Genomic DNA, 25996 nt, shown 5'->3' with positions numbered 1-25996 from the left:
TAAATAAATATGCATATATAAATATGTATATGTATTCTATTCTAATATCGGGTATTTTGCTTACTTACAAATACATACAAGTAAACATGCCTACATACATCATTAGCGTATATGTATGTATGTATGATGGCAAAAGGAATCCTCCGTTGTGCTTTATTTGCGTTTGTATATATATATATATATATATATATATATATATATATATATATATATATATATATATATATATATATATATATATATATATATATATATATATATGTATGTATATATATATATATTAATAAGAGTTCTGCGCTTTTTTTTCATGGCTGCGTAGCCTGCGATGATTCTGGGTCCTCTTCTACACACACACACACAAAGAGAGTGTATTGTCATCTCTCTCATGCTTAGAGCGTGTAACTATCGTCGTTTCGCGCAACGTCGGCACGAGCTGAAAGAGTGCTATCCCGCTCTTACTTGGTCTCGCATGCACTCAAAATGGCCGCCTTGTCGCCTTTTCTGCTCGCCTCTGATATACGGGCCTGCTGCCCTCCTCAGTGTCTGGGCAGGTTCGGTCTTTCGCTTGAGAGCTCATTATCGTTTCGCTTGGCTAACCAGTTAGTCGTACGCAAGTTTGTTCACTGCACACTGCACACCGCCGCCGCAGTTTGATTATTTTGAATTTTGAAACTAACAAATTGTAAGGCGAAGTGTCGGGAACGCATTCCGTGGCGTTGCCGCCGGGTCGCTGGACTGCCCATTGGCAGATCGCAGATCGACAACGATGTCTAACTGCTTAACGGTAAAAGAAATCGAAACCGAAACAGAAACAAAAATCGAAATCAATATCAGTAGAAAATAAATCTAATGCAGACAATAAGTAGAAGAAAACACCCACACACACACAAAATTAAACATAATACGGAATAAAAACTAAACTTCAGAAAAATTATAACAAACCCGCCGACAAATCGAAATACAACTGTAACGTAGTGAAAATGTAATATAGATAAAAGAGTGAAGTATATGAGTGAAATATGTGTGTGTGTTTAGAAGCACAAAATTCGACAACGATATTAATGTACCAGGTTCGAAGTCAGTGAATTATATATTACATGTGTACAGACACATACACATACATATACAAATTCATATGTACATACATTTATATGTTATATATAAATAGTCAAGTGCGCTCAGTGCTTTCTCCGCAATCAGTTTTTATTCATCAATAATGCATATGCCATTCAATCCCACATAAATCGGTGCAACGGAAATCTTACAAAGCCTTGCAATCCCTTGCGCTTGGTTACTACATAAATTAACTGTAAATAATAATTATAATGATGCTGACTACGGAACATATTATGCACGGACATCATCCGCATTCATCGGTCGGCGTCGGTGTGGGTCAAAGTGCACTATTTGGCTGCTCGACAGCTGGTCACAGCGGTATCAATCAGCTGGGCGGCGTCTACGTCAATGGCAGACCCTTGCCCGATTCCACGCGCCAAAAAATTGTCGAGCTGGCTCATTCCGGTGCACGTCCATGTGATATATCTCGAATACTCCAAGTATCCAACGGATGCGTTAGCAAAATTTTGGGCAGGTGAGAGACTCGCACAGCAGCGAATCAATTTTAAGCAGATCATGTCCCAATTAGTCATTAGCTCTAGGCCCCAATTAGCATTCAGCACTCTCTTTGGGTCCACACACAAATAAAAATCTGATACTCACTGCGCGTCATGCATGGCTGTTCTTATATCTCCTATGCCGCCTAACTTCATTTTACATCCAATAGTTTTCTATTAAAAAGTAAAACATAGGTTCTACATAAGGCTGGATTCTTATGATATTATTTTGGAAACAAGACTCTTTCAGTTGGGCTTAATCGACTCGCAAATACCCCGAAACCCTGCGGCGGTCCTCTTCGTCTTGTTGTCTTTTGATAGGCTGTGCCAATGCGGCATAAGTATGTCCTGAAAGAAGTTTAAGAGGTCTTTCATACCATATATGTTTATTCGTGATTAAGAAGGCAGATGACCTGAACCGATTTTGCCATGTCTATTGATTTCTCCATCGTCCCAATGCTTGAGCTCGTTTTTGGTAGGCTCGTGTTATTACGCTCAGATTGAGATTGTTTCCAAAATCGATAACTGCTCCCGTTTTTTGGTATCGATTAATCCCCTTATCAATCGTTATGAGTTATAAAATTATATCTCCTACATCTTTAGAGCTAGAGTCTGCACACATTTTAAGGTTATTACGGCTGAAAGTTTTATGAAATGGACCATCCACAAGAAAAGTTATTTAGCCATTAAATGTCCATCGCAAGCCCACACTGCAGCCCATGCGCATGCGTGAGCACCTGTTTTGCCTCTTATGTAAGCAGAAATTGAGCGAAAAATTAATAATTAAAAATTATTAATCGACTAGAGCTTCCTTGCTTGTTTTATTTTCTATGCTTTTCAGATACAAGAATAAATTGTCAATATAAAATGTATGTTTAAAACAACAAGTAAGAAGGCTCCAGTCGAGACTGCTCGACTGGGAGATGCCCCGAACCCTCCAAGCTGATATTCTACTCATTCTGCACACATGCATACACACGTATATCACACGCTCTGCTGACTGCGCAGCTAGCAGCGACTGCGCTTAGGCTGCGCTGCAGTGTGGGCAATATTATGCGAATTTACTAGTTGAATAATTTCTCTTGTAGTAAGACTATCTTAATGAAACTTCCTGAGCGTGATCATATGTCTAAAATGTTTGTACATTCCAAAGCACAAGTCTCTAGTACTTGAAATACGTTTATTACGAATTCCAAAATCTGTAAATTACAAAATCTTTGTATCCATTAACTTTATATACAACGCAAATTTGGAGTCTCCAGGTCTAAAGTGTTCAAATTAGGTTGAAAAAACAAAGTCGATTTTTCGATTATTCTCGATAAAAAGTTATCGGACGAGTTATCGAAAAATATGATAAACTTGTACTGCCTATGGTATACACGAGTATGCATGCCAAATTTCAGTTCTCTATCTCTTATATCTTCTGAGATCCTTTTGCTCATACGGATGGACAGACGGACAGGGCTATATCGACTCAGCTCGTCGTGCTGATCAAGAATATATATAGAGTTAAGTCTGAGTCTCCACAAAACAAAGCGAATCCCCTCCACGGCGCATGCCTTCTTTTGTCCCAATCCGAAGTGTCAAATCCGATTTTTAGTTAACTGACAACTCGAATACAATTCAATCGCACTCGTGATTCTATTAATAAAGAGCATGTGCGTAGACCATTAAGCCAGCACTTACGGTGCTTTACGCGTACCCCAGTTTTCCTTGTCAACTTCTGTCTTACTTTAGTGATTTCATATTAGGTAATAGAACCTTCGTAATTTTTTAGCCGTTGGTTTACAATTTTTTGTCATCCAAATGTATCTAAAAAGTGTTGAAAGAGAAGAACCAATAATACCAATAATAGAGTCTATGTATATGTATGAAATGCTGGAATATGATGATAATAACATGTAATAATAACTCTCTTTCTCCCTGGGCCATTCCAATTACAGATATTATGAAACGGGATCAATTAAACCTCGAGCTATAGGCGGGTCAAAGCCCCGAGTAGCCACAACTCCCGTCGTACAAAAGATTGCAGATTACAAAAGGGAATGTCCAAGTATATTTGCATGGGAAATTCGGGACCGGCTACTCTCGGAGCAAGTATGCAATAGTGATAATATTCCAAGCGTAAGTAGATTTATGCATATACTGTATATAAATAGCTTTATAAACATCGCCCTGTCCGTCTGATATACAATTACATATACCTTCCACATCTTTTATTCATTCATTACAGGTAAATCAGCTACATTTTTATACCCTGAACCCATTGAAAATGGGAGATCAGGGTAAAATGGTTTTGTGAAAAGTATGTAACAGGCAGAAGGAATCATCGCAGACCCCATAAAGTATATATATTATTGATCAGGATGACGAGCTGAGTCGATATAGCCCTGTCCGTCTGTCTGTATGAGCAAAAGGATATCAGAAGATATAAGAGCTAGAGAGCTGAAATTTGGCATGCATACTCGTGTATACCATAGGCAGTACAAGTTTATCATATTTTTTCGATAACTCGCCCGATAACTTTTTTATCGAGAATAATCGAAAAATCGACATTGTTTTTTTTCAGCCTAATTTGAACACTTTTAGACCTGGAGACTTCAAATTTGCGTTGTATATAAAGTTAATCGATACAAAGATTTTGTATTTCTGAATACAATGATTTCGTAATTTACAGATTTTTGACCACGCCCCTTCGCCACAAATTTGTAAAAAAAAAACATTTTAAGTACTAGAGACTTGTGCTTTGGAATGTCCGCATTTTTAGACCCTGAACCCATTTTCAATGGGAAATCAGGGTATAATGGTTTTGTTGAAATGTATGTTACAAAAGGAGGCGTGGCAGACCCCTCAAAGTATATATATTCTTGATCATGGCGACGAGCTGAGTTGATTTGGCCCTGTCCGTCTGTCCGTATGTTTGAACGCGTCGATTTCCGAAGATATAAGAGCTAGAGACTTCATTTTTTTTTTTAAATGACCGTACATATATACAGCGCGGATGTCGAGTTTGCCTTTAAAATTCGATAAATCATCCCGTTATGTTTTTATCGAATAAAAACATTCAAGTTCAAGTCAGATGCCAGTATAGCTAATTGTGAATGATTTTTAATTTTTAAAATTTCTCAAATATTCAATATAATAATTGTGAATGATTTTTCATTTTTTAAATTTCTCAAATATTCAATATAATATGTAGATCAAAAATTAATTAAAAATAATCGAATATTCGGCCAATTAACAAACGCACGTGCAGCAGCTACAACAGTATCGTATACGTGTGCACACATGCATTCAAACTTCTTCTAGAAAATTCTTAGAATCACATCAGCAGTTAGTTTGGTTTAGTTTTGCTCGATGGCGTTGCAGCAGTGAATCTATTTGAGTTTTGCCAGCGCAGCTTCCAAATGTGAGGTGGCGTAGTGTGTTAGCGGCATGACGCTCGATCGAGAAGTCGCGGTTCGAATCCCGAGCGGTGCAACTTATGTTAATTTTTTTAATTGGTTCAAAATAATTTTATACTTTATTAAGTGAGTTTGTATTTCATTCATATTTTTAGATACATCGAAATTGAAATTGTAGCCATACTAAATGGGCATTTTTATTAGTTTGGTTCAGGGTAGTATCTAGTCTACTTGTCACCTTATGATTACGTTCTGAAAGTTTGATCAGAATTTGAAATAAGTAACTTCTCATACTATTTCCCAGACTGCAGCCCAAGCGCAGTCGCTGCTTTCTGTGCAGTTAGCAGAGCGCGTAGTAAAAACAAGTAAGAAGGCTCCAGTCGAGACTGCTCGACTAGGAGATACCCTAAACCCTACAAGCTCATATTCTAATCATTCTGCACTTCTTTTATGCACACATACATACACATGCACTTATAAGCACGCGCTCTGCTAATTGCGCAGTAAGCAGCGACTGCGCTTGGGCTGCGCTGCAGTGTGGGCAATATTATGAGAATTTATTTGTTGAATAATTTCTTTTGTAGACATACAATCTTAATGAAACTTCCAGAGCGTAATCATATGGTTACAATGTGTGTACATTCCAAAGCACAAGTCTCTAGTACTTGAAATGCGTTTTGCAAATTGTGGGCGAAGGGGGCGTGGTATCTAAAATCTGTAAATTACAAAATCTTTGTGTCCATTAACTCTATATACAACGCATATTTGAAGTCTCCAGGCTTAAAAGTGTTCAAACTAGTTATCGGATGAATTATCGAAAAAATAAAGCAAACTCGTACTGCCTATGGTATATACGAGTATGCATGCCAAATTTCAGCTCTCTAGCTCTTATATCTTCTGAGATCCGTTTGCTCATACGGACGGACGGACGAACGGACAGACGGACAGGGCTATATCGACTCAGCTCGTCGTTCTGATCAAGAATATATATATACTTTATGGGGTCTGCGATGATTCCTTCTTCCTGTTACATACTTTTCACTAAACCATTATACCCTGATTTCCCATTTTCAATGGTTTCAGGGTATAACAAGTAAGAAAGCTCTATTCGAGACTGCTCGACTACGAGATCCCCTGAACCCTTGGAGTAATAGCTATTTCAATAATTTTTCGCGTCTTTCAGCTTACACAAGAAACACGCACACACACACACACACACACACACACGCATGCACACAGGCATACATACACACACATACATACATACACACACACACACATACACACACACACACACACACACACACACATACACAAACAATTACATACATATACACACACAAGCATAAACACGCATGGGCTGCAGTGTGCGCTTACTATGAGAACTTAATTGTTTAATAACTTTTTTTATGGACGTACGATCTTCATGAAACTTTTAGATTATGATTATAACATGAATATGCATGTAATTGCCAAAGCACAAGTCTCTAGTATTTGAAATACGCTTTTTACAAAAGTGAGGGTGAGGGGGTGAATTTAGAGGTGGGGGGTAAATTTTAACAAAAACCGAAATTGTATAAATTGCATATAAGCATACATTAAAAATTTGGAGACTCTAGCAATAAAGGTGTAGAAGATATAATTTTATAACTGGGTTTCGATAAGGTTTTTTATCGATAAAAAAAGATCGAGATGAGTTATCGATTTTTAATGATAAACTTGATATGCGCGCTGTAATTACGGACATTTTAAAAAAAAATTGAAGTCTCTAGCTCTTATATCTTCTGAAATCGACGCGTTCATACATACGGACAGACGGACAGACGGACAGACGGACAGACGGACAGACAGACGGACAGGGCCAAATCAACTCAGCTCGTCACCCTGATCAAGAATATATATACTTTGTGGGGTCTGCCACGCCTCCTTCTCCCTGTTACATACATTTCAACAAAACCATTATACCCTGATTTCCCATTTAAAATGGGTTCAGGGTATAAAAAGTGCAGAATATGAGCTTGCAGGGTTTAGGGTATCTTTTAGTCGAGCGATCACGACTAGAGCACCATTTCTTTTTTTTTTTTTTTTTTGTTTTAGCCTTTTCTCTTTTATTTCCTATTTCCTTAATACAATTCCCAACCTTGCCAACACCAAACAATAGATTGTAACAATTGAGGATACTAATCCCAATACCAAATTTTGTTGACCCAAATAGGGCGGATCCATTATCCAAGAAAAGTAGATGGGCCAAGAGATAAAGACAGAGAGAGGTAGAAAAAGGAGCGAGGGTCGGACCACAGTGCGTGCCACGTAGATTGAAGAGCAGAGCCGGGCTGCACAATGGATTAGAGTAATTTCAAAACAATAACTGCGCAAAGTTTTTAAAATGGATTAAGAATTAGGCCAGATCTACTTTTCCTCAACCAAATAAACAAAAGTCTCGGCCGCAGATTAAACTGAGAATAACACAAAATAGATATGCAGAACATATCAGAGTCTATATATATCATATCGTCGCATTCCCGCGAAACGATAGTATGTTGATTTTTTGGGAAATTGATATTTTAATGCAGAACGGTTAGAAAACGTCTGTCTCACATACTTGCAAAAAGTAACAAGTAAGAAAGCTCTAGTCGAGACTGCTCAACTACGAAATCCCCTGAGTCTTCTTCGAGTCTTTCTGCTTACACAAAAAACACACACACACTCAGAAAATTACAACAACAATTAAAATTTGGAAGCTCTAGCTTAAAAGGTGTAGGAGACGGACGGACAGATGGACAAACGGACGGACAGCAAGACGGACATTGCACAAAACCAATATACAAATTCGTTTTGGTGAATGAGTATAACAAGTAAGAAACCTCTAGTCGAGACTACCCGACTACATCTCTTGAATCCTTCGCACATGCACACACACACAGACATACGCACGCACGCATTGGTTGCAGTGGTGGCTTACTTTGAGAACTTAATTGTTTAATAACTTTTCTCGTGGATGGACTATATTCATTATAGATTATATACATATATAGATATGCATGTATATTCCAAAGCACAAGTCTCTACCATTTACCATGGCTTTTACAAATATGTGGGTGAGGGGTGAAGATAGAGGTGGGGGCTAAATTTTGACAAAAATCGAAATTCTATAAAGTACATATAAATCTATATTTAAAATGCGGCGACTCTAGCTTTAAAGATGTAGCAGATATAAATTTGTTACTGATTTATAACAAAATAACGGGGAAAGCTATCGAATTACATGTGAATTCGGACCTAGGACCTAGGAAGTCTCTAGCTCTTATATCTTCTGAGATTGACGCGTTCAAACATACGGACAGACGGACCGGGCCAAATCGACTCAGTTCGTCGCCCTGATCAAGAATATATATACTTTGTTGGGTCTGTCACGCCGCCTACTGCCTGTTACATACTTTTCACAAAACCATTAAACCCTGATTTCAATGGTTTCAGGGTATAACAAGTAAGAAGGCTCCAGTCGAGACTGCTCGACTTGGAGATAGATACTCTGAACCCTCGAAGCTGATATTCCAATCATTCTGCACAAATTTTAAATAAAGATTTATATGGACTTTATAGAATTTCGATTTTTGTCGAAATTCACTAGAGACTTGTGTTTTTTGCTAATACATGCATATCTTTTCTATATTCATAATTTACAAGTTTCATGAAATAAGTACATCCACAAGAAAAGTTATAAAACAATTAAGTTATTAACAATTAATTATGTGTGCATATGATATATGTATGTATATATATTATTGAAATATCAGTTGCTCGAAGGGTTCAGGGGATCTCGGAGTCGAGCAGTCTCGACTAGAGCTTTCTTGTTTTTGTTTTGATAAATGAAAATATATATTTTTGTTGTAAAAGAATGAATTGTTTGAAAAAAGAATGAATTTTAAGATGGAGATTGCTATTGGAGCATTAGGATATATTAATTATATTTATGTTTAATATACATAATGCATGATATATTGTGTGGATTTGGTGAAACTCAAGAAGGTTGAGTTTGATAAAAAAACACAGAAGTTTTTCATACTAAATAGTTCCCACATACTGTTCGTATATATGGCAGCTATATGATATAATGACCCGATCTGCCCCATATTTTCGTTACATATTTTAAATATTTTGTAAAATTTGTGGACAAGTTTGATTAGTGTATCTTCACTCAAAGTATGTTTGCCCGCGTCTCGATACAAGCGGATCCACTGTGCAACGTGCAGAGGTGCAATGAAAATACTATCTGAAATATAGATTCTAAAATCGGACAGTATAAGAGTTTGCTATTTGTTGTTGTTCTGTGTTAATATTTTGTAGTCCTTTCACTAAATAGAACAAACAACTGGCTCTCGCTCTCTTTTAGCAAGAGCAGAACGCTCGCAGAACAAGACTTAGAAGGTGACGAATAACTGAAAAAGCGATCTCGTTGAAGGCCAGTTGCAATACGGCCCATTTGCGGACTTGACCAACCATAATGCATTCCCATTCACCCATTGACTTCTTTATATCGACCACTTTATATAGATATATACATATATATAGCTTCGGGCAAGATGTTTTGAGCTACTTTTTTGGGCTCTAAGCCTAAAGTCATTCTCCGTCTTAGATTTCTTACTAATTAATAATTCTTTTGATCTTCCGGCAGCAGCGTCATCGATATACACTTAGCGTGTGCTACATTTGAGTATTTAGATAGATTGGCACAAATAAGGTTTAACGGAGACTCTCATGATCAACCATGAACGAAGCGATTTCAAAACCTATAAGAGCTGCAAGCCTGAATTTCATTCTGTAGGTCCTTCCCCGCACAGCACGCTGGGAGTTAAAATACATCTATTGAAATAGATGTACTCCCAACGTTTCCATAATTGTAATTGGTTGATTAGTGATTAGTATACATACAAATATATTCACATATATATCCACTATCTAAATATATTACATGCGACTTTATATTTTATATGCATTTACATACACATACAAATGTGAATATTTGGGGGGTGGGGTAGGAGAAGAGAGCCAGTCTGCAAATGTCCGCTGCAGTGTTGTGTGCCTGTCATTAATCGGAACATGGTTAGCCGCACTTTGGTCCTTTTTAAGTGTCGCCACGTGTCTGGAGCGTTTGGAGTTGGCATTTCTTTGCGTTTGAGTGCCTGCGCCTCTCATTGACGTTGCTTGCGACTATACAATGAATTTCACGACTTTTTTTGTATTTTCCACATAAAGAGATCAAACGACATCAAAGGTTTGCTCTTTATAATGCCAATATATAAATAAAGCTAGCTTAATGGGGGTACAAGGCTCTAGACTGTATGGACTCAACGATACTCTGATACAAGTGTAAGTTTACTAAGTAAGTTTGTAAGTTTACTATCATCTTTAGGGAGGGCCAAGCCAACGATGTAACTTAAGACCTTGATATTCTTAGCTCTAAGTTTGTTCGATTTGCCATGCCCATGTATATAATTTGTAATCCACACATAGAGAAGCTACTCTTTTTCTTAATTTTTTTCCGACGGCGTTTGAATTGGATCGAATGAAAACAACATATGGACAATTCTCTGTCGAATGTGACATTCGTATGTATTTTTAGTAAAAACAAATAAGAAAGCTCTATACATATAAGTCTACATTTAAAGTTTGGAGACTGTAGCTCTAAAGGTGTAGGAGATATAATTTTATAACTGATAAGGTTTTCGATAAGGGTTTTGATCGATAATAAAATAACGGAATGAATATATATGCGGACATTTAAAAAAAAAAAGTGATATCTCTAGCTCTTATATCTTCTGAGATCGACGCGTTCATACATACAGAGACATGGACGGACAGACAGACGGACAGGGTCAAATCGACTCAGCTCGCCGCCCTGATCAAGAATATATATACTTTGTGCGGTCTGCCACGCCTGCTTCTGCCTTTTACATATTTAAAAAAAAAAATAAATAAAAACATTATACCCTGATTTCCCATTTTCAATGGGTTCAGGGCATGTAGACAAATGCCAAAACATTTTTATACTCATTCACGAAAAAGAATTTTTATACTCATTCACGAAAGTGAATTAGTATATTGGTTTTGTGCAATGTCCGTCTTGTCCGTCCGTCTGTCTTTCTTTCCGTATAAACGCATTCTTTTCGGCGCTATTGAAGCTAGAGAACACATATTTGTGTATATCTCCGATTTATAATGTGTTAAAATTTTCCAGATCCACCCACTAGGGGCTTGGAAAATCTGAAAATGCATTTTCCGATATACCAGAAATCATATTAGTTGAAGAGCTAGAGAGCTGAAATTTGGAATGTAGATCCGCATCGACCACGAGCTATGGCGGATATATCTACGTTCATTAGGGGCGTGGCAAATCGGACCTGAAGATATAAAGCGTCCAACCGGTTATGTCGACGAAAATTCGATGTCTTGGTTGGTCCCCATGCAAACTTATATGAAAGAGCCTCCGCTTAGTACGTCTCCGCTTTTAACGACAATCCGCTTATCCCGACGATTTTTTTCATATTTTTGTGTCATTCACCGGTTATCACGACGTGCCGAAAAAAAAACGAAATAATGACATTAAAAGACGCTATTATAAATCTATATATGTATCTATTTATCAGTGATCAGTGTGGACGTTGCAGCGACACAAATGCTGCTAGGACAGAGAGAGAGAGGCAGACACTGCAATGCCGACGTCACACAAATGTTTCGATACCATGTTATTGAAATTGATTAAAAAATCAACCGTAAAAAAATGCCAAAAATATTTTTTTTGCTCCTTCTGGTTAAAGCGTCCTCCTGGTATAGCGACGTAAAATCGTCAGTCCCTTGAATATCGCTATAACCGGATTCCGCTGTAGTTTGTTTTTTTAATTCTGCTATATTTTGGAAATTATTAATGTTAGAGTCCTCATATTTGGTATATATATATTCGGGCTGACCACCCAAGACCATAAAGCTTCGACGGATATATAAATATGTCCGCCCACAGGGGGCGTGGCAAACCGTGGAACTCGTGAAGTGCGATAGGTCGATGGAAATTTTTCGATTTCGATCTATCGAAGTTGTTGTGAGCGTGGTGGCGTGTAAGGTACAATAACAATAAATAGCAACCTTTTTGTTATTATTAATTGTAATTGTTTAGCTTTCAACAGATTAAAAAAGTTAGGTACATACACAATACACAATATCAATAAAAAAGTTCTTACAGTTTCGTGCAACTATTTCACACGGATATAATTGAGGGCCCTTAGTAATGTTAAAATAATATTTATGTATACCAGCAAGTTCTGCCGAATCAGAGAGAACATATAGAAAAACAGGAGCGATTGCTTCGAACCGAAGGTCGAGTTTAAAGTCAACTCTAGTCAACACTTTGGTATTTATGAACAAAAAGGCATTTTCCGATATACCAGAAATCGTGTCTTTTGAAGAGCTAGAAAGCTGAAATTTGGTATGTAGGTCCGCGTCGACCACCCAAGAGCACGAGCTATGGCGCCCATCATGGGCGTGCCAAATCGGATAAAACTGTATCTCCTAAAGTTATAAACCTAGAATGCTGAAATTTTGCCCGCCCGCCCGTAGGGGGCGTGGCAAACCGCAAAAGTTTATTTCTCGTACAGTTTAAGAGCTAGAAGCTTCAAATTTGGGTAGTTGAGTTAGTGGTAGCCTCCTCTATCGATGCCCCAAAAATAATTTTTAAGTCTCTTTAGGGGTGTGGCACATCGAAAAATATCCTGTAACTTTCACATTTTTTGAGCGTAAGAATTCAAATTTTGCATTTTGGTTACCGGTTGCTCGTTCTAAGAACTGGCCAAAAATGAGGAGTCTACGGCCACTAGGGGCGTGGCAATCGGCAATTATAGTGCCCGAATCGCGACATTTATGAGCGTCAGCCATCTATTTATGTATTTGTACACATAAACAGGCTTAATAGGCATTGACAACACGGAAGGAAACATTTTTATAAAATAACGAAAATTTGCAAGCCGAATAGCATGTTCATGTCAAAATATCAAAAGTAAAGATCGCTGGCGCTTCTGTCTACAACACCACCGAGTCGTTTCGAGCAACAGTAATTAAAACGAAATCACATTATTGTCATGACGCCACATAGCAAAGAAAAGCCTGTGTAGCGGCCGGAAATTCACAAAACAATGCAAAGACAAATCAATCGCAACTGAGATTCTTCGAATATGCTAGAGTACACGTTTATGCGTGCATACATGCACACATACAAATGAGCGCGTGTATAAGGCTGGAATGCTTGATGATATGCGTGCAGACTTACATATATACATATGTATGTACGTATTTGCGTATATGAATTTGAGGGCTATTTAAGAAACAAATGTAAACTTATAAAATTATTCGACTAAGAAAAAGAAAAGTATTAAGTGCCATTCATTCAAGCTCGCACCTTCCCAAAAAAATATCTATTTTATAAAAAAAACAAGTAAGAAAGCTCTATTCGAGACTGCTCGACTACGAGATCTCCTGAACCCTTGGAGTAATAGCTATTTCAATAATTTTTCGCGTCTTTCAGCTTACACAAGAAACACGCACACACACACACACACACACACGCACGCATGCACACAGGCATACATACACACACATACATACATACACACACACACACATACACACACACACACACACACACACACACACACAAACAATTACATACATATACACACACAAGCATAAACACGCATGGGCTGCAGTGTGCGCTTACTATGAGAACTTAATTGTTTAATAACTTTTTTATGGACGTACGATCTTCATGAAACTTTTAGATTATGATTATAACATGAATATGCATGTAATTGCCAAAGCACAAGTCTCTAGTATTTGAAATACGCTTTTACAAAAGTGAGGGTGAGGGGGTGAATTTAGAGGTGGGGGGTAAATTTTAACAAAAACCGAAATTGTATAAATTGCATATAAGCATACATTAAAAATTTGGAGACTCTAGCAATAAAGGTGTAGAAGATATAATTTTATAACTGGGTTTCGATAAGGTTTTTTATCGATAAAAAAAGATCGAGATGAGTTATCGATTTTTAATGATAAACTTGATATGCGCGCTGTAATTACGGACATTTAAAAAAAAAAATTGAAGTCTCTAGCTCTTATATCTTCTGAAATCGACGCGTTCATACATACGGACAGACGGACAGACGGACAGACGGACAGACAGACGGACAGGGCCAAATCAACTCAGCTCGTCACCCTGATCAAGAATATATATACTTTGTGGGGTCTGCCACGCCTCCTTCTCCCTGTTACATACATTTCAACAAAACCATTATACCCTGATTTCCCATTGAAAATGGGTTCAGGGTATAAAAAATAACATCAAAGAGGTTTCGAGCCTCCCCTACTCTAAAATAGAATAGCTTAATAAGAGAGCGTCATCAGACAAAACTACAGTAACGGCTAGAAAGTCCAGAAATAAATCGAAATTCTAAGAATGTGACGATGAGTGTGTGCACATGTATAGGAAAATCGCGCTGATCTGCTGCTAGCTTGAAGCCGGTATCCAATATATGGATATAAATATATAATAAAAATCAAAATTGTATAAATTATATATGTATGTAATTTGAATGCAATTATGCAATGATCAGAGCAAAGCTATCGATGATTTTCCTATTTTAATGGGATCATGCCCTGTTTTTTGTTGCGCACTAGACTTGGAAATTGCACTATATACTCTGGTTGACAGCGTTTGGGCTGTAAATGAGTCTTCTGCAATCGGTATCGCCCGACTGCAACGTTCTTACTTGTTGTTTATTTTGACGAGTTGTGGGTCTTCTAGCACTTAATTAGCTCTATAATTGGTGCTAAATATTATTTTAGGCAAGTGTTCGTTTTCAAGATAATTACAAAACAAGTAAGAAGGCTCTAGTCGAGACTGCTCGACTAGGAGATACCCTAAACCATCCCAGCTGATATTCTAATCATTCTGCACTTTTTTTATGCACACATACATACACATGCATCCACACGTACGTATAAGCACGCGGTTTGCTAACTGTGCTTGGGTTGCGCTGCAGTGTGGGCAATATTTTTGTAGACGGACTATCATAATGAAACTTTCAGAGGGCAATCATATGGTTAAAATGTGTGTACATTCCAAGGCACAAGTCTCTAGTACTTGAAATACGTTTTTAACAAGTTGGTGGAAAATGGGCTGTGATATCCAAAATCTGTGAATTAAAAAATCTTTGTATTCATCAAATGTATATACACACTAAATCTAAAGTCTCCAGGTCTAAAAGTGTTCAAATTAGGCTGAAAAAACAAAGTCAATTTTTCGATTATTCTCAATAAAAAGTTATCGGAAGAGTTATCGAAAAAATATAATAATAATTGTACTGCGTATGGTATACACGAGTATGTATGCCAAATTCAGCTCTCTAGCTCTTATATCTTCTGAGATCTCGTCGTTTATACGGGCGGGCGGACAGACGGATAGGGCTATATCGACTCAGCTCGTAGTCCTGATCAAAAATATATATACTTTATGGGGTCTGCGATGATTCCTTCTGCCTGTTACATACTTTTCACAAAACCAATATACCTTCATTTCCTATTTTCAATGGGTTCCGGGTATAACAAGGTTCGCGCGCTACAAAAAACGTAAATCGCTTTTTAAATAAACAGTTCAACCTTAATTTATGCGAAACCCTAAGTGACAATTTATTACAAATAATTTCAAATTATTATTATTAATGTTTTTTATTTGATTCAAAAATATTGAGTAGTTTATTTTTGTTTTCAGTTTTAATCAGGATTAAACGTGACGTGTCGAATGCGACATTTTTTTCATTTAAATATTGTGTTACTTTTTATGTAATTTTACATGAATAAAAGCCTTAGAAATGATTTTCAATATATTCAATTTATTAATTATAATAAAATAGAGAATAATATTTCATTGCATAGTGTCTCAATAATAAGAACAAAATGTGCAATAGAAAGGCTCAAAACAGAACTTTTGCACTTGTTCGCTTTTGTGTGTAAATATTTCGAGATTATGATAAAATGTAAAATTGGTTTATATTAGATAAATTTGATCGATACGTTATAAAAAAATATGCTATATACGGTCTATATCAGTCTGTCCATCGCGTTATGTTAAGTAATTAGGTTTAAATGCATCAGCTGCCGTGATCCTTGTTACGAGAAGGGTCTTTAAGCGAATACATATGCATATAAGTACACTTTCATACAAACATTCATATGCGTATATATGTACATGTGTACACATGCATGCGTAGAACGTAACAAACTGCTATTTCCATATGTGTGTGTGTGTGTGTGTGTGTGTGTGTGTGTGTGTGTGTGGTGTGTTTGTGTATAGCTCGTATTTGTAAAAACGGGTTGACATGCGTATAAAATGTTCACTGCTGCTATCCCGCTCTTGCACAGTTGCGTCTGATTGGCTGTAACTCATAGCCAATGGCAGCGTCTGGCATTGCAATGGTGTATTTCGGGGTAGGAAATGGCGTTACATGCTACTCCACTTACGCAAATGACAAGCATACATATACAGACAAGTACACACACATGCGCACACGCACTCATCGGAATTACCTTTTACATGGATTTCTAATGTAAGCGAAATATGTCCCTTTTTGCTATTTTGCCTTTAATTGCAGGTTTCATCTATTAATCGGGTGCTGCGTAATTTGGCCTCGCAGAAGGAGCAGCAGGCGCAGCAACAGAACGAATCTGTCTATGAAAAGCTAAGAATGTTCAATGGACAATCGGGTGGCTGGGCATGGTATCCGGGAAATACAACGACGGCGCATTTAACATTGCCACCAACGCCTACAGCAGTACCAACGAATCTCTCAGGTCAGATAACCAGAGATGAGATTCAAAAGCGAGGTAAACTACATTGTAAATTGTACACAAATTAAGAAAAACACATATAATGAATAGAGGAGCTCAATAAATTTTTCGTTAAATTTTAAATTTTGATCGGTAAGTCTGAATGATACACAGTGGGCAGTCATTTTTGGATCTAAGTAAGGCAGTCGAATATTTTTAAAATATCGTATCGAGTATATTTTAAGTATTGAAAAATATCAATATGATATTTAATATGCAACTTTAAAAAATCGAAATACTATATCAATATTTTTCGATTTTTTTTTAAAACAGTTATCCCACAATAAATATTAATATATAATCTGTCCCAAAAAACAAGAAAATTGGAATTAGTATTATTTGTTCAAATGATAAAGACCGCTTAACCCCAGTATTCGAGCAGCTAATATTTTAATAATTCTTTGCGTCATTCTGCTTACACGGACAGACGGACGGATGGACAGGCCCAAATCGACTCAGCTCGTCGCCCTGATCAAGAATATATGTACTTTATGGAGTCTGCCACGCCTCCTTTTGCCTGTTACATACTTTTAACAAAACTATTATACCCTGATTTCCCATTTTCAATGGGATTTTAAATCGGTCACGAAGAATAATGCAGGTATTTCCGTGGAAACCCTTACAAGCTTATAAAATGCACCTCTATGAGCAATTTACTACCAAATTAGCCATAAACAACCAAAAAGGCCAGATCGGGACGATCATTTAAAAAAAAAACCTAGAGAAGACCGCATCATATTGACAAATCTTAAAGAAAATGTGCGGATTTACCTAAAAGTCATGTCGATTAAAGTAAAAAATAATCATAAATTATCAATAAGTAGAAAAACTATCACAAGTCGGCGAAAGAGGACCAATTTTTTTTTACGTTATGGATCTTCTAATACCCTTAGTATTACTATAAAATAAACCAAAAAGGGAACGATTTTTATATTTTTTATTTTTATTTTTTTATATTTTTGTTACAATCACCATTGTCCAGCCAAAGAATGGCAATCTGCCATGCAAATAATTATAGAAAAAGAATGAATTCTGTTATTTTTCTGTTATTTTGGGCACTTACAGCTTTTAATATTTGCTCTCTCTTAAAAATATAATTGGTACCGTTACCTATCCCAATCATGCAGAAATAAGCGGTTGAAATTTTTGCAATGTGTTGTCAGAATACTCTTGTCCTCCATTGTATACTTTATGGGGTCTGCGATGATTCCTTCTGCCTGTTACATACTTTTCACAAAACCAATATACCTTCATTTCCTATTTTCAATGGGTTCCGGGTATAACAAGGCTCGCGCGCTACAAAAAACGTAAATCGCTTTTTAAATAACAGTTCAACCTTAATTTTTGCGAAACCCTAAGTGACAATTCATTACAAATAATTTCAAATTATTATTATTAATGTTTTTTATTTGATTCAAAAATATTGAGTAGTTTATTTTTGTTTTCAGTTTTAATCAGGATTAAACGTGACGTGTCGAATGCGACATTTTTTTCATTTAAATATTGTGTTACTTTTTATGAAATTTTACATGAATAAAAGCCTTAGAAATGATTTTCAATATATTCAATTTATTAATTATAATAAAATAGAGAATAATATTTCATTGCATAGTGTCTCAATAATAAGAATGTGCAATAGAAAGGTTCAAAACATACTTCAAACAAAACCATTATACCCTGATTTCAATGGGTTCAGGGTATAAACAAAAATATGCTGGCAGAACATACTTTCATTGACTTTGAATTTTTTGACTGTGCACTATGGGCGATTTTCCATGATAGGTGGCATAAAGTCCAAAAATTGATGGTGAAATATTAAGAAAATTTTTTTATTCCTGAGTTGTTAACACTCCAATTAGATGGAAAAAATTTTTTGTTTGTACTCCTTAAAGTCAGCTAATCTGTTGAAGCCTTTAGGTATAAGAATTGGCACGAAAAATTTTCTGCTGTTGTAAGTGCTCAAATTATTATTTTTAGTTTTCATTTAAATTTAAAAAATCAAAATTGAAAAATAAGCTCAAGGTATTTGTAATCTGTAACTAAAATTATATGTGCATAAATGTTTGTGTGTTTTTATTGCCCAGCGTTATTGCTAATTGTATTTTAACAATTTTAATTGTGTTCCCTGGAGTATTACTTATAAAGTGCGTATCAAAACATGCAACTAAGAAATATATCTAGCTTGTGGTATTAAAATCCCTTTTTGCTCGTTCACTTAATGTTTTATCTGCGTTCACCAACTACACGCTCCTTGATATTTGGAACAACAACAACACCAACCGAAAAATCTTTACTATATATTAATAGCTTATAGTATGAGCTCTCTGTCAATCCAGAAAAGTGTCAAAGTTTTTGCAAAGACTTTTTTTCCCTATATATGAAGATATTTAAAAAAAAAAAAAAAAATTTGCGTTACCGACTGCGGAATACTCATTCACATCCCAATTTCAAGTCTCTCGCTTCAATAGCGCCGAAACACACTGCGTTCATACGGACAGACGGACGGACAGACATAGACATAGACAAACAAGCGGAGAGGGTCAAATCGACTCAGCTCGTCACCCTGATCAAGAATATATATACTTTGTGGGATCTGTCACGCCTCCTCCCTGTTACATACATTTCAACAAAACCATTATACCCTGATTTCCCATTGAAAATGGGTTCAGGGTATAAAAAAAAAAATACGAAATTATGTTCAATGGGATACAACTACGTGTAAAGATTCGTGACAGCTTTGTCCAGCGAGTGGTACCCTGGTTACACAATGTTGTCGGTAACACATTTTTAGAAGAACATTGATAGAACGAATTCAATCACTGTATTCTCAATATTCTGTTGACTTGTATTAATTAATTATATTAAACATCCAATTATATACGAAACAATTGTTACATATTTGTATATAATACAGGACAGAAAAAAAGCGAAACATTTACGTCTGAAGAGTGTCTATTCGTCTTTTTCGGAATACAGATATCTCTTAAGCCACAAAAGCTGCCGAATTGAATTTTTAGATCTAGACTCATTTCATTTATAGCACCCGGATAGAATTTGCACGAGAATTCTCGTCAAACATCGACGAATCATTACGCTAGAGCTCGGGAGTCCGAGTTACTTGAAATGACGTATGGGCAATTGGAAATCATCGAGATGGGAAGTGAAGAGAAAGCCACCCCTAAGACATTCGGAATTCGGCATTTGGTAGATTGAAAACATTTTGTCACAGATGATCAAACACAACGGGGCAAACAAAAATAGTTAATTTGTTGGTCATTTGTTATTTGCCATTAAATCTAATTGAGGAGCGTAATTCATTCCATGAAGGATTTGTTGTTCGTTTTCAATTGTTTTTGTTTATTCTCCGATCAATAAATAAGGCTGACATATGTCCCTTTACCCAGCAACAGCCCAACCCATCCCATCGCATCTCTCTATCGCACATTTGTGAAAGGGAAACTACGTATGCCATAAGTAGAGGTCTTTATTGTGTTTTGTTGGTAATTGACAAATGTGCTGCAAAGATAAGCAAAAGCAATCAACGAAATGATTTTGCGAATGCCACAGGATCTGCATCTCTACCCATTCAGAATGGAAACTCTGGGTACATAGGATTCTCAACAATCTCTATGCCATCTCTAAGCCGTCCGTTTTGGAGCCTAAGTTTGGCCCGAAGGTCATTTGATATGACCTGTAAGGACATTTGGTCTGTAAGAGGTGCAACGGAAATACGTACTTGATTATCGTCATAGATTTCGATCGTCATGGGTTTACGAGCCAATATGCCACTAATTATTGATTGCTTCCTCGTGCATTTCAGAGCTATATCCAGGCGATCTGTCCCACCCGAACTCACATGAGAGCACATCGGACGGCAACTCCGATCACAATTCATCCGGCGATGAGGATTCCCAAATGCGCCTGCGACTGAAGCGCAAATTGCAGCGCAATCGAACTTCCTTCACCAACGAACAAATCGACAGCTTGGAGAAAGGTAAGGCATTCCATATACCCATACACGTACGTCGACTTATATATACAAAAAATAATGCCCCCAATAGAATTTGAACGGACGCATTATCCGGATGTATTCGCGCGGGAGAGGCTTGCGGAAAAAATTGGTTTGCCAGAGGCACGTATTCAGGTTTGTCTTTCCGTTTTGTTTAATTCTTTTCATTTAAGCTGTGTTTCGAATGAGTTTTTACTTCAAGTCTCTTCAGTTCTTTCTTCTGTTCGTTTTATTCATATTTTCATAAATTCGATATTAAAGTGTTTCGCTTATTTATTTCGCCTATTTATTTCGCTCACTTATTCTTACATTTAATCTATCCTCAAATGTCCATCTCCTCGTCCCCGTCCCCGTCCCCGTCCCCGTTCCGTCGCAAAAGCTTACAGCAGGATAATTCGAAAGTCTCGAAATCTCGAGGAACAACATTGAGAAGGGTGTTACAAATAGATTGAATTTATCGGTCCTTTATTTTGGTTGAGTTTTAGGTAAACGATTGTTCGAAATGATTGCCCATGGATTTTCGCCACGAGCGACGAAGGACGAGCCACCAGAGCGAACGAAAGCGAACCCTAAACTCGATTCACTCGACTCACTCGATGCACCCCTCTAATTATTTGTTATTAATGTTTTTTTTTTTATATGTTCGCCTCTCGCGACATTATTATTATTTGTGTAACTTAATAAAAACAATTTGACTGTGAAAGCACTCGAAACTACTTGTGATTCTGTAAGCAAACTGCTCTCAAGTGCTTTTCCGAGCAGCACAAAATCTGATGGGTGAGCCGCAACTCGCGCGAAAAATAATAAATGTCACGGCTAAAAATGTGAAGGCGAATATCAAAAAATATATTTATATGGCCCAGCCCAGGCACAGCTACAATTACAGTCGCAGTCTCAGTCAGATCCAGATCCAGATCCAGTGCCAGTGCCAGAGTCGGAGTCAGAGTCAGTTCAGAGTTAGAGTCAGAGTCACCCCTTTTGTCGCCCAGCTCAGCCCGAGGGGTCTCGGCCGACGCACTCGAGTGATGCGATAAGGCTTAAACTTCATTACACGTCAAAATTGGGTATGTTTGTATGTTATTGTACAGATACACCCTTGCGAATGCGTAGAGAACGAGAGAGGATATTACGGTTCTGGTATCGATTGTGTAACACACTGAAGCCGACTGAAACTAGGCTGAGCCTTGCTACAACTCCGCTTCATGGCTAGGCATATATCGCTATATACGTTTGCTGAGGGAGAAGAAGATCGCCCTCACTGAGCGAGATAGCTATATGCCACAGATAGCGCCTAAATGTATGTAGAGTTAAGGGACTGATTGGATTCCGATTGCTCTATCGAATCAGTACAAATAACTGTACATATTAATATGAAAGGGTATTCGATCATCGGTGCCAGCTGCTGTCTGCTGTCTGCTGTCTGCTGTCTGCCTTCTGTATGCTGTATGTTTTTATGATTGCACTAGGTAAATCGGCATGAAGCGAATTGCATTTTCAAGCATTTATAAATGTCAAACGCAATTTCATTATGTGAAAATTCAGAAGTCGAAACAAGTGCTGGCATAAAGCTTCCATGACCAAGTACTTTACACTCTATTGTGTTCCCCTCCACTGCGATAATAATTCAGCGATTCGATCTGTGCATACCCTAGCGAAGGGTTATATCCCCTTATTCACGGGCGATTGCAACAAAGATGAAGTTTCTGCTCTTCAGCTGACTAGCTGCGAAAATATTCTGATACTCGCTCAGGAAATAATGAGAGCATATCCGTCCCTCCATCATCAGGCTTACACTCCGAACGTATACACGGAATAAGAGAAACGCTCACAGCACACGAGCATACTCCCTCCCCCTCGTATTTCCATCCTCCATCTTTCTCCTTGCTCCTCCTTCATTCCTGTTCAGATTTACTGACAACTGCAAATCAGGGTTTGCCCCATGAGCAAGTATTACGCAGTCGGTGGCACTCGACGGCAGCAGGCTTATTTGTTTCAATTTGATTGGAAAACGGCCAAAGCTAGAGCCACGTACAATATATCTGAGCATACCTCGAGCGGACTTGTAGTACTTACATATATCTAATTCAAATCCAATCTTATCAGATGGACTTGCCAACCAGGTTTTTGTATGCTCGTTGGGGCGTGGCAATTCGGATTGTATATCGTAGCTTTCTCATAGTTTTTACTTTTCATTTTATTTGTGGTGCTCGCTGTCTTTCAAGCCTTGCTCACTTTTCCCTTTCCCACTTCCCACTTCCCACTACGCCCCTGCAACTTTATTCAATAATAATTTTAAAAACTTATATTTTTCGCGTAATTTAGGTTTGGTTCTCGAATCGGCGCGCCAAGTGGCGACGTGAAGAGAAGCTGCGCACCCAAAGGCGCTCGGTGGATAATGTGGGTGGCGGAGCTGTTAACAGCAGTCGCGCAAGCTCCAATAACCTCACCACTGGCAGCTCGGCGCCTCCCAATGGCGCTGCGGCAAGCAGTTCGACGCCCAGCCTTGGCAGCTCGGCCGTATCGGACGCAGCAACAGTGGCCGCTGCACATGCAACAGGCAACAGCAGCAACAACAACAACAACAACAACAACAATAACAACAACAGCAGCAGTCTAGCCGAAGCTTCCAGTGGGCCAACAGTAAATATGAAATATAAGCTCACACACTATCCGATCGCGTCACTGAGGAATCCTTTCAGTAGCTTTGCTTGCCATTTACAACTCAGGGTCCAGATTCGTCACTCCACTCCACTCCATTCGCCTGCTCAACGAGTGGGGGGAGAGGAGCAAAAGATCCATGTTCGACCTTTCATTGCATGCTATTGCTACGAATCTCACATTTGCGAGTGCTGGGCTGGCCGCGAGTGGAAGCTCGCCTGATGAAAGGATGGTGACTGCCGCGGCTATATAGCCTTTCTATTCGTTGCCCCATCTGCATGCTAAACTCTTGGCAAGCAAGCTAGTTGATCCCTCGCCCATCTTAGTCGGGTCCGCTAGGGTTGCCGAAAATTTAAAAAATATCGTATCGATGATATTTTAAGTTCTGAAAAATATCAATATGATATTTGATATGCAACTTTAAAAAAATATTGATATATTGATATATTTTCAACAACCCTAGCAGTCCTTATCCCGCGCACTCCCGACTAGAGCGCTAGAACACCTCGTTCCTCGTTCCTTGTTCCACGTTCTCGTCTTTGGCCTAATCGCCCAAACTGACCTTAAAAATTACATTCTCATTTACAGATTCACGGCGGCGAGGCCAGCAGCAATGCCCATAACAACTCCGACAGCCCACCTTTACAAGCTGTAGCACCTCGTCTACCCTTAAACACCGGTTTCAACACAATGTACTCATCCATCCCGCAACCGATCGCAACTATGGCTGAGAACTACAAGTAATTCTAGCATTCCATTAAGAGCTCTACTACGCGTGCCCAGTGGAAGCCAGGGAGCCAGGGCAACTCAAGCACACTCACCTTCGGTGTATGCGCCTCCTTTGCTCTCCTTTCATGCTTTCATCTGGGTATTATGATTAAGCTTGATGGATCCTGTGTGTGGGTGTGTGTGTGTGTGCATCGTTGGCAAGTGTGTGTCACAGAGACGTGAACTCTAGCATGGCCAAGGGGCAGGCACTCCCTACTACGTATATCCCACCACGTTCATATTGTAGACAGGCATATACATGCATATTTATATATATTTTGTTGAATTTGAAATCTGAAATGTGTTTCTTGCTTTCCGCACCTCTCACAGCTCGATGACATCGTCGTTAGGTTCGATGACGCCCACATGTTTGCAGCAAAGGGACAGCTACCCATATATGTTTCACGATCCACTATCCCTGGGATCTCCCTACGCGGCCCATCCTCGGAACACCGCCTGTAATCCAGCGGCCGCCCATCAGCAGCCGCCACAGCATGGAGTTTATGGCAACGGCTCGGCTGTTGGCTCAACCAATACAGGTATTATTAAATGTCTATATGTCTATCTATTCAATGGGGCTTCAAAAGAACTGCAATAAAAGAAAACGAGGGGATCCGAAAGCCATTCGATTCGCAGCAGAGGGCTTTGTCGTAAGCCCGACTTCGATGAATGTGAACGAATCAGATCGAATGCTGACACTCGTTGGTCCGCATCTCAATCGATATTTATTTATATATTTGGTACACTTAGATGTCTATAAAAGTGGTTGATATAGCGCTGCTTCAGCTATGCTCCCAGCCCACTTACCAATCGAACTCACTCTTCTTGCAGGTGTAATATCCGCTGGCGTTTCGGTTCCTGTACAAATATCGACGCAGAATGTCTCCGACTTGGCAGGCGGTACTTACTGGCCGCGGCTTCAGTGATCTTCAATATTTAATTTGCCGAACGAACTGCTGTCGAAGGCCGCAGCAGCGGCCGCTGTCGCCGTCGCACACGCTGTCGAGGAAACAGTTGGTAATGCCAACAGCAACGGCAGCAAATCGTCAATGGATAACCCACCAATGCTATTGCCACAAATAGTACCAACATCATCACCATTATCATCAGCATCAGAATCATCGTCAGCATCAGCATCAGCAGCAGCAGCAGCACCATCAGCAGCAGTAGCTGCAGCAGCAGCAGCAGCAGCAGCGGCAGCAGCAGCAGCAGCTGTATCAACATCGCCATCATCATTATATTTCAACTTGCCTGAAACAGCGGCAATCAGTCAAAATTTCACAGCACCGTCCGTAATATCCCCTGTCTCTTCCGGTTCAGCCACAACCTTCATTCACTCCACCCATTCAAGTAGTTCCCCCATCTTTCAACATGCTTTCCATCAGACGTCAACGTATAGTCATCCTCTCTTATAAGCGCCCAACCTAGGAAACCTAAATCCGGATCTGAATCTGCATAATGATAAACAATAATGCGAATCATTAAGTAAGAAATAAATATACATAATTTTGTTACATATTAATATTATTGAATGCTGGATAAACGTTCATATCATTGAAAACAGATCATTATCTGTTCGATAATGCAGAAGCATGTGAACCAAAAACAAATTC

The 25996-nt window shown here is 38.4% G+C and overlaps 1 protein-coding gene across 4 annotated transcripts; it reads left to right on the top strand.

Annotated features, from left to right (window-relative positions):
- The first annotated feature begins 588 nt into the window (after positions 1-588).
- On the top strand, positions 589-25483 carry LOC6585811 (paired box protein Pax-6). 4 transcript variants are annotated; one of them, XM_015160750.3, is made up of 9 exons: positions 591-1591; positions 3557-3737; positions 16714-16945; positions 20769-20942; positions 21010-21080; positions 23280-23597; positions 24204-24355; positions 24714-24922; positions 25215-25483. In XM_015160750.3, the coding sequence occupies exons 1-9, from the start codon at positions 1326-1328 to the stop codon at positions 25307-25309; spliced, it is 1698 nt and encodes a 565-aa protein (XP_015016236.1). In that variant the 5' UTR covers positions 591-1325; the 3' UTR covers positions 25310-25483. The 4 variants fall into 4 exon arrangements, with proteins under 4 accessions (XP_032588828.1, XP_015016236.1, XP_002011437.1 ...); XM_002011401.4 differs by having other exon boundaries at positions 21010-21092; XM_044007065.1 differs by lacking the exon at positions 23280-23597 and having other exon boundaries at positions 21010-21092.
- Positions 25484-25996: the final 513 nt, after the last annotated feature.

This window comes from Drosophila mojavensis, unplaced genomic scaffold, assembly GCF_018153725.1.
Source record: "Drosophila mojavensis isolate 15081-1352.22 unplaced genomic scaffold, ASM1815372v1 contig_151, whole genome shotgun sequence".
NCBI classification, from domain to species: Eukaryota; Metazoa; Arthropoda; class Insecta; order Diptera; family Drosophilidae; genus Drosophila; species Drosophila mojavensis.
The sequence above is the reverse complement of the archived record's forward strand: the minus strand, read 5'-3'. Positions and strand labels throughout refer to the sequence as shown.

Excerpts from the sequence above, each read along its gene's own strand:
- LOC6585811 (XM_002011401.4), top strand. The coding sequence starts at position 1,326 with ATGATGCTGACTACGGAACATATTATGCACGGACATCATCCGCATTCA. Across the intron at positions 16,946-20,768 it reads AGATGAGATTCAAAAGCGAG|AGCTATATCCAGGCGATCTG; the intron begins GTAAACTACATT and ends CGTGCATTTCAG. Across the intron at positions 20,943-21,009 it reads AATCGACAGCTTGGAGAAAG|AATTTGAACGGACGCATTAT; the intron begins GTAAGGCATTCC and ends TGCCCCCAATAG.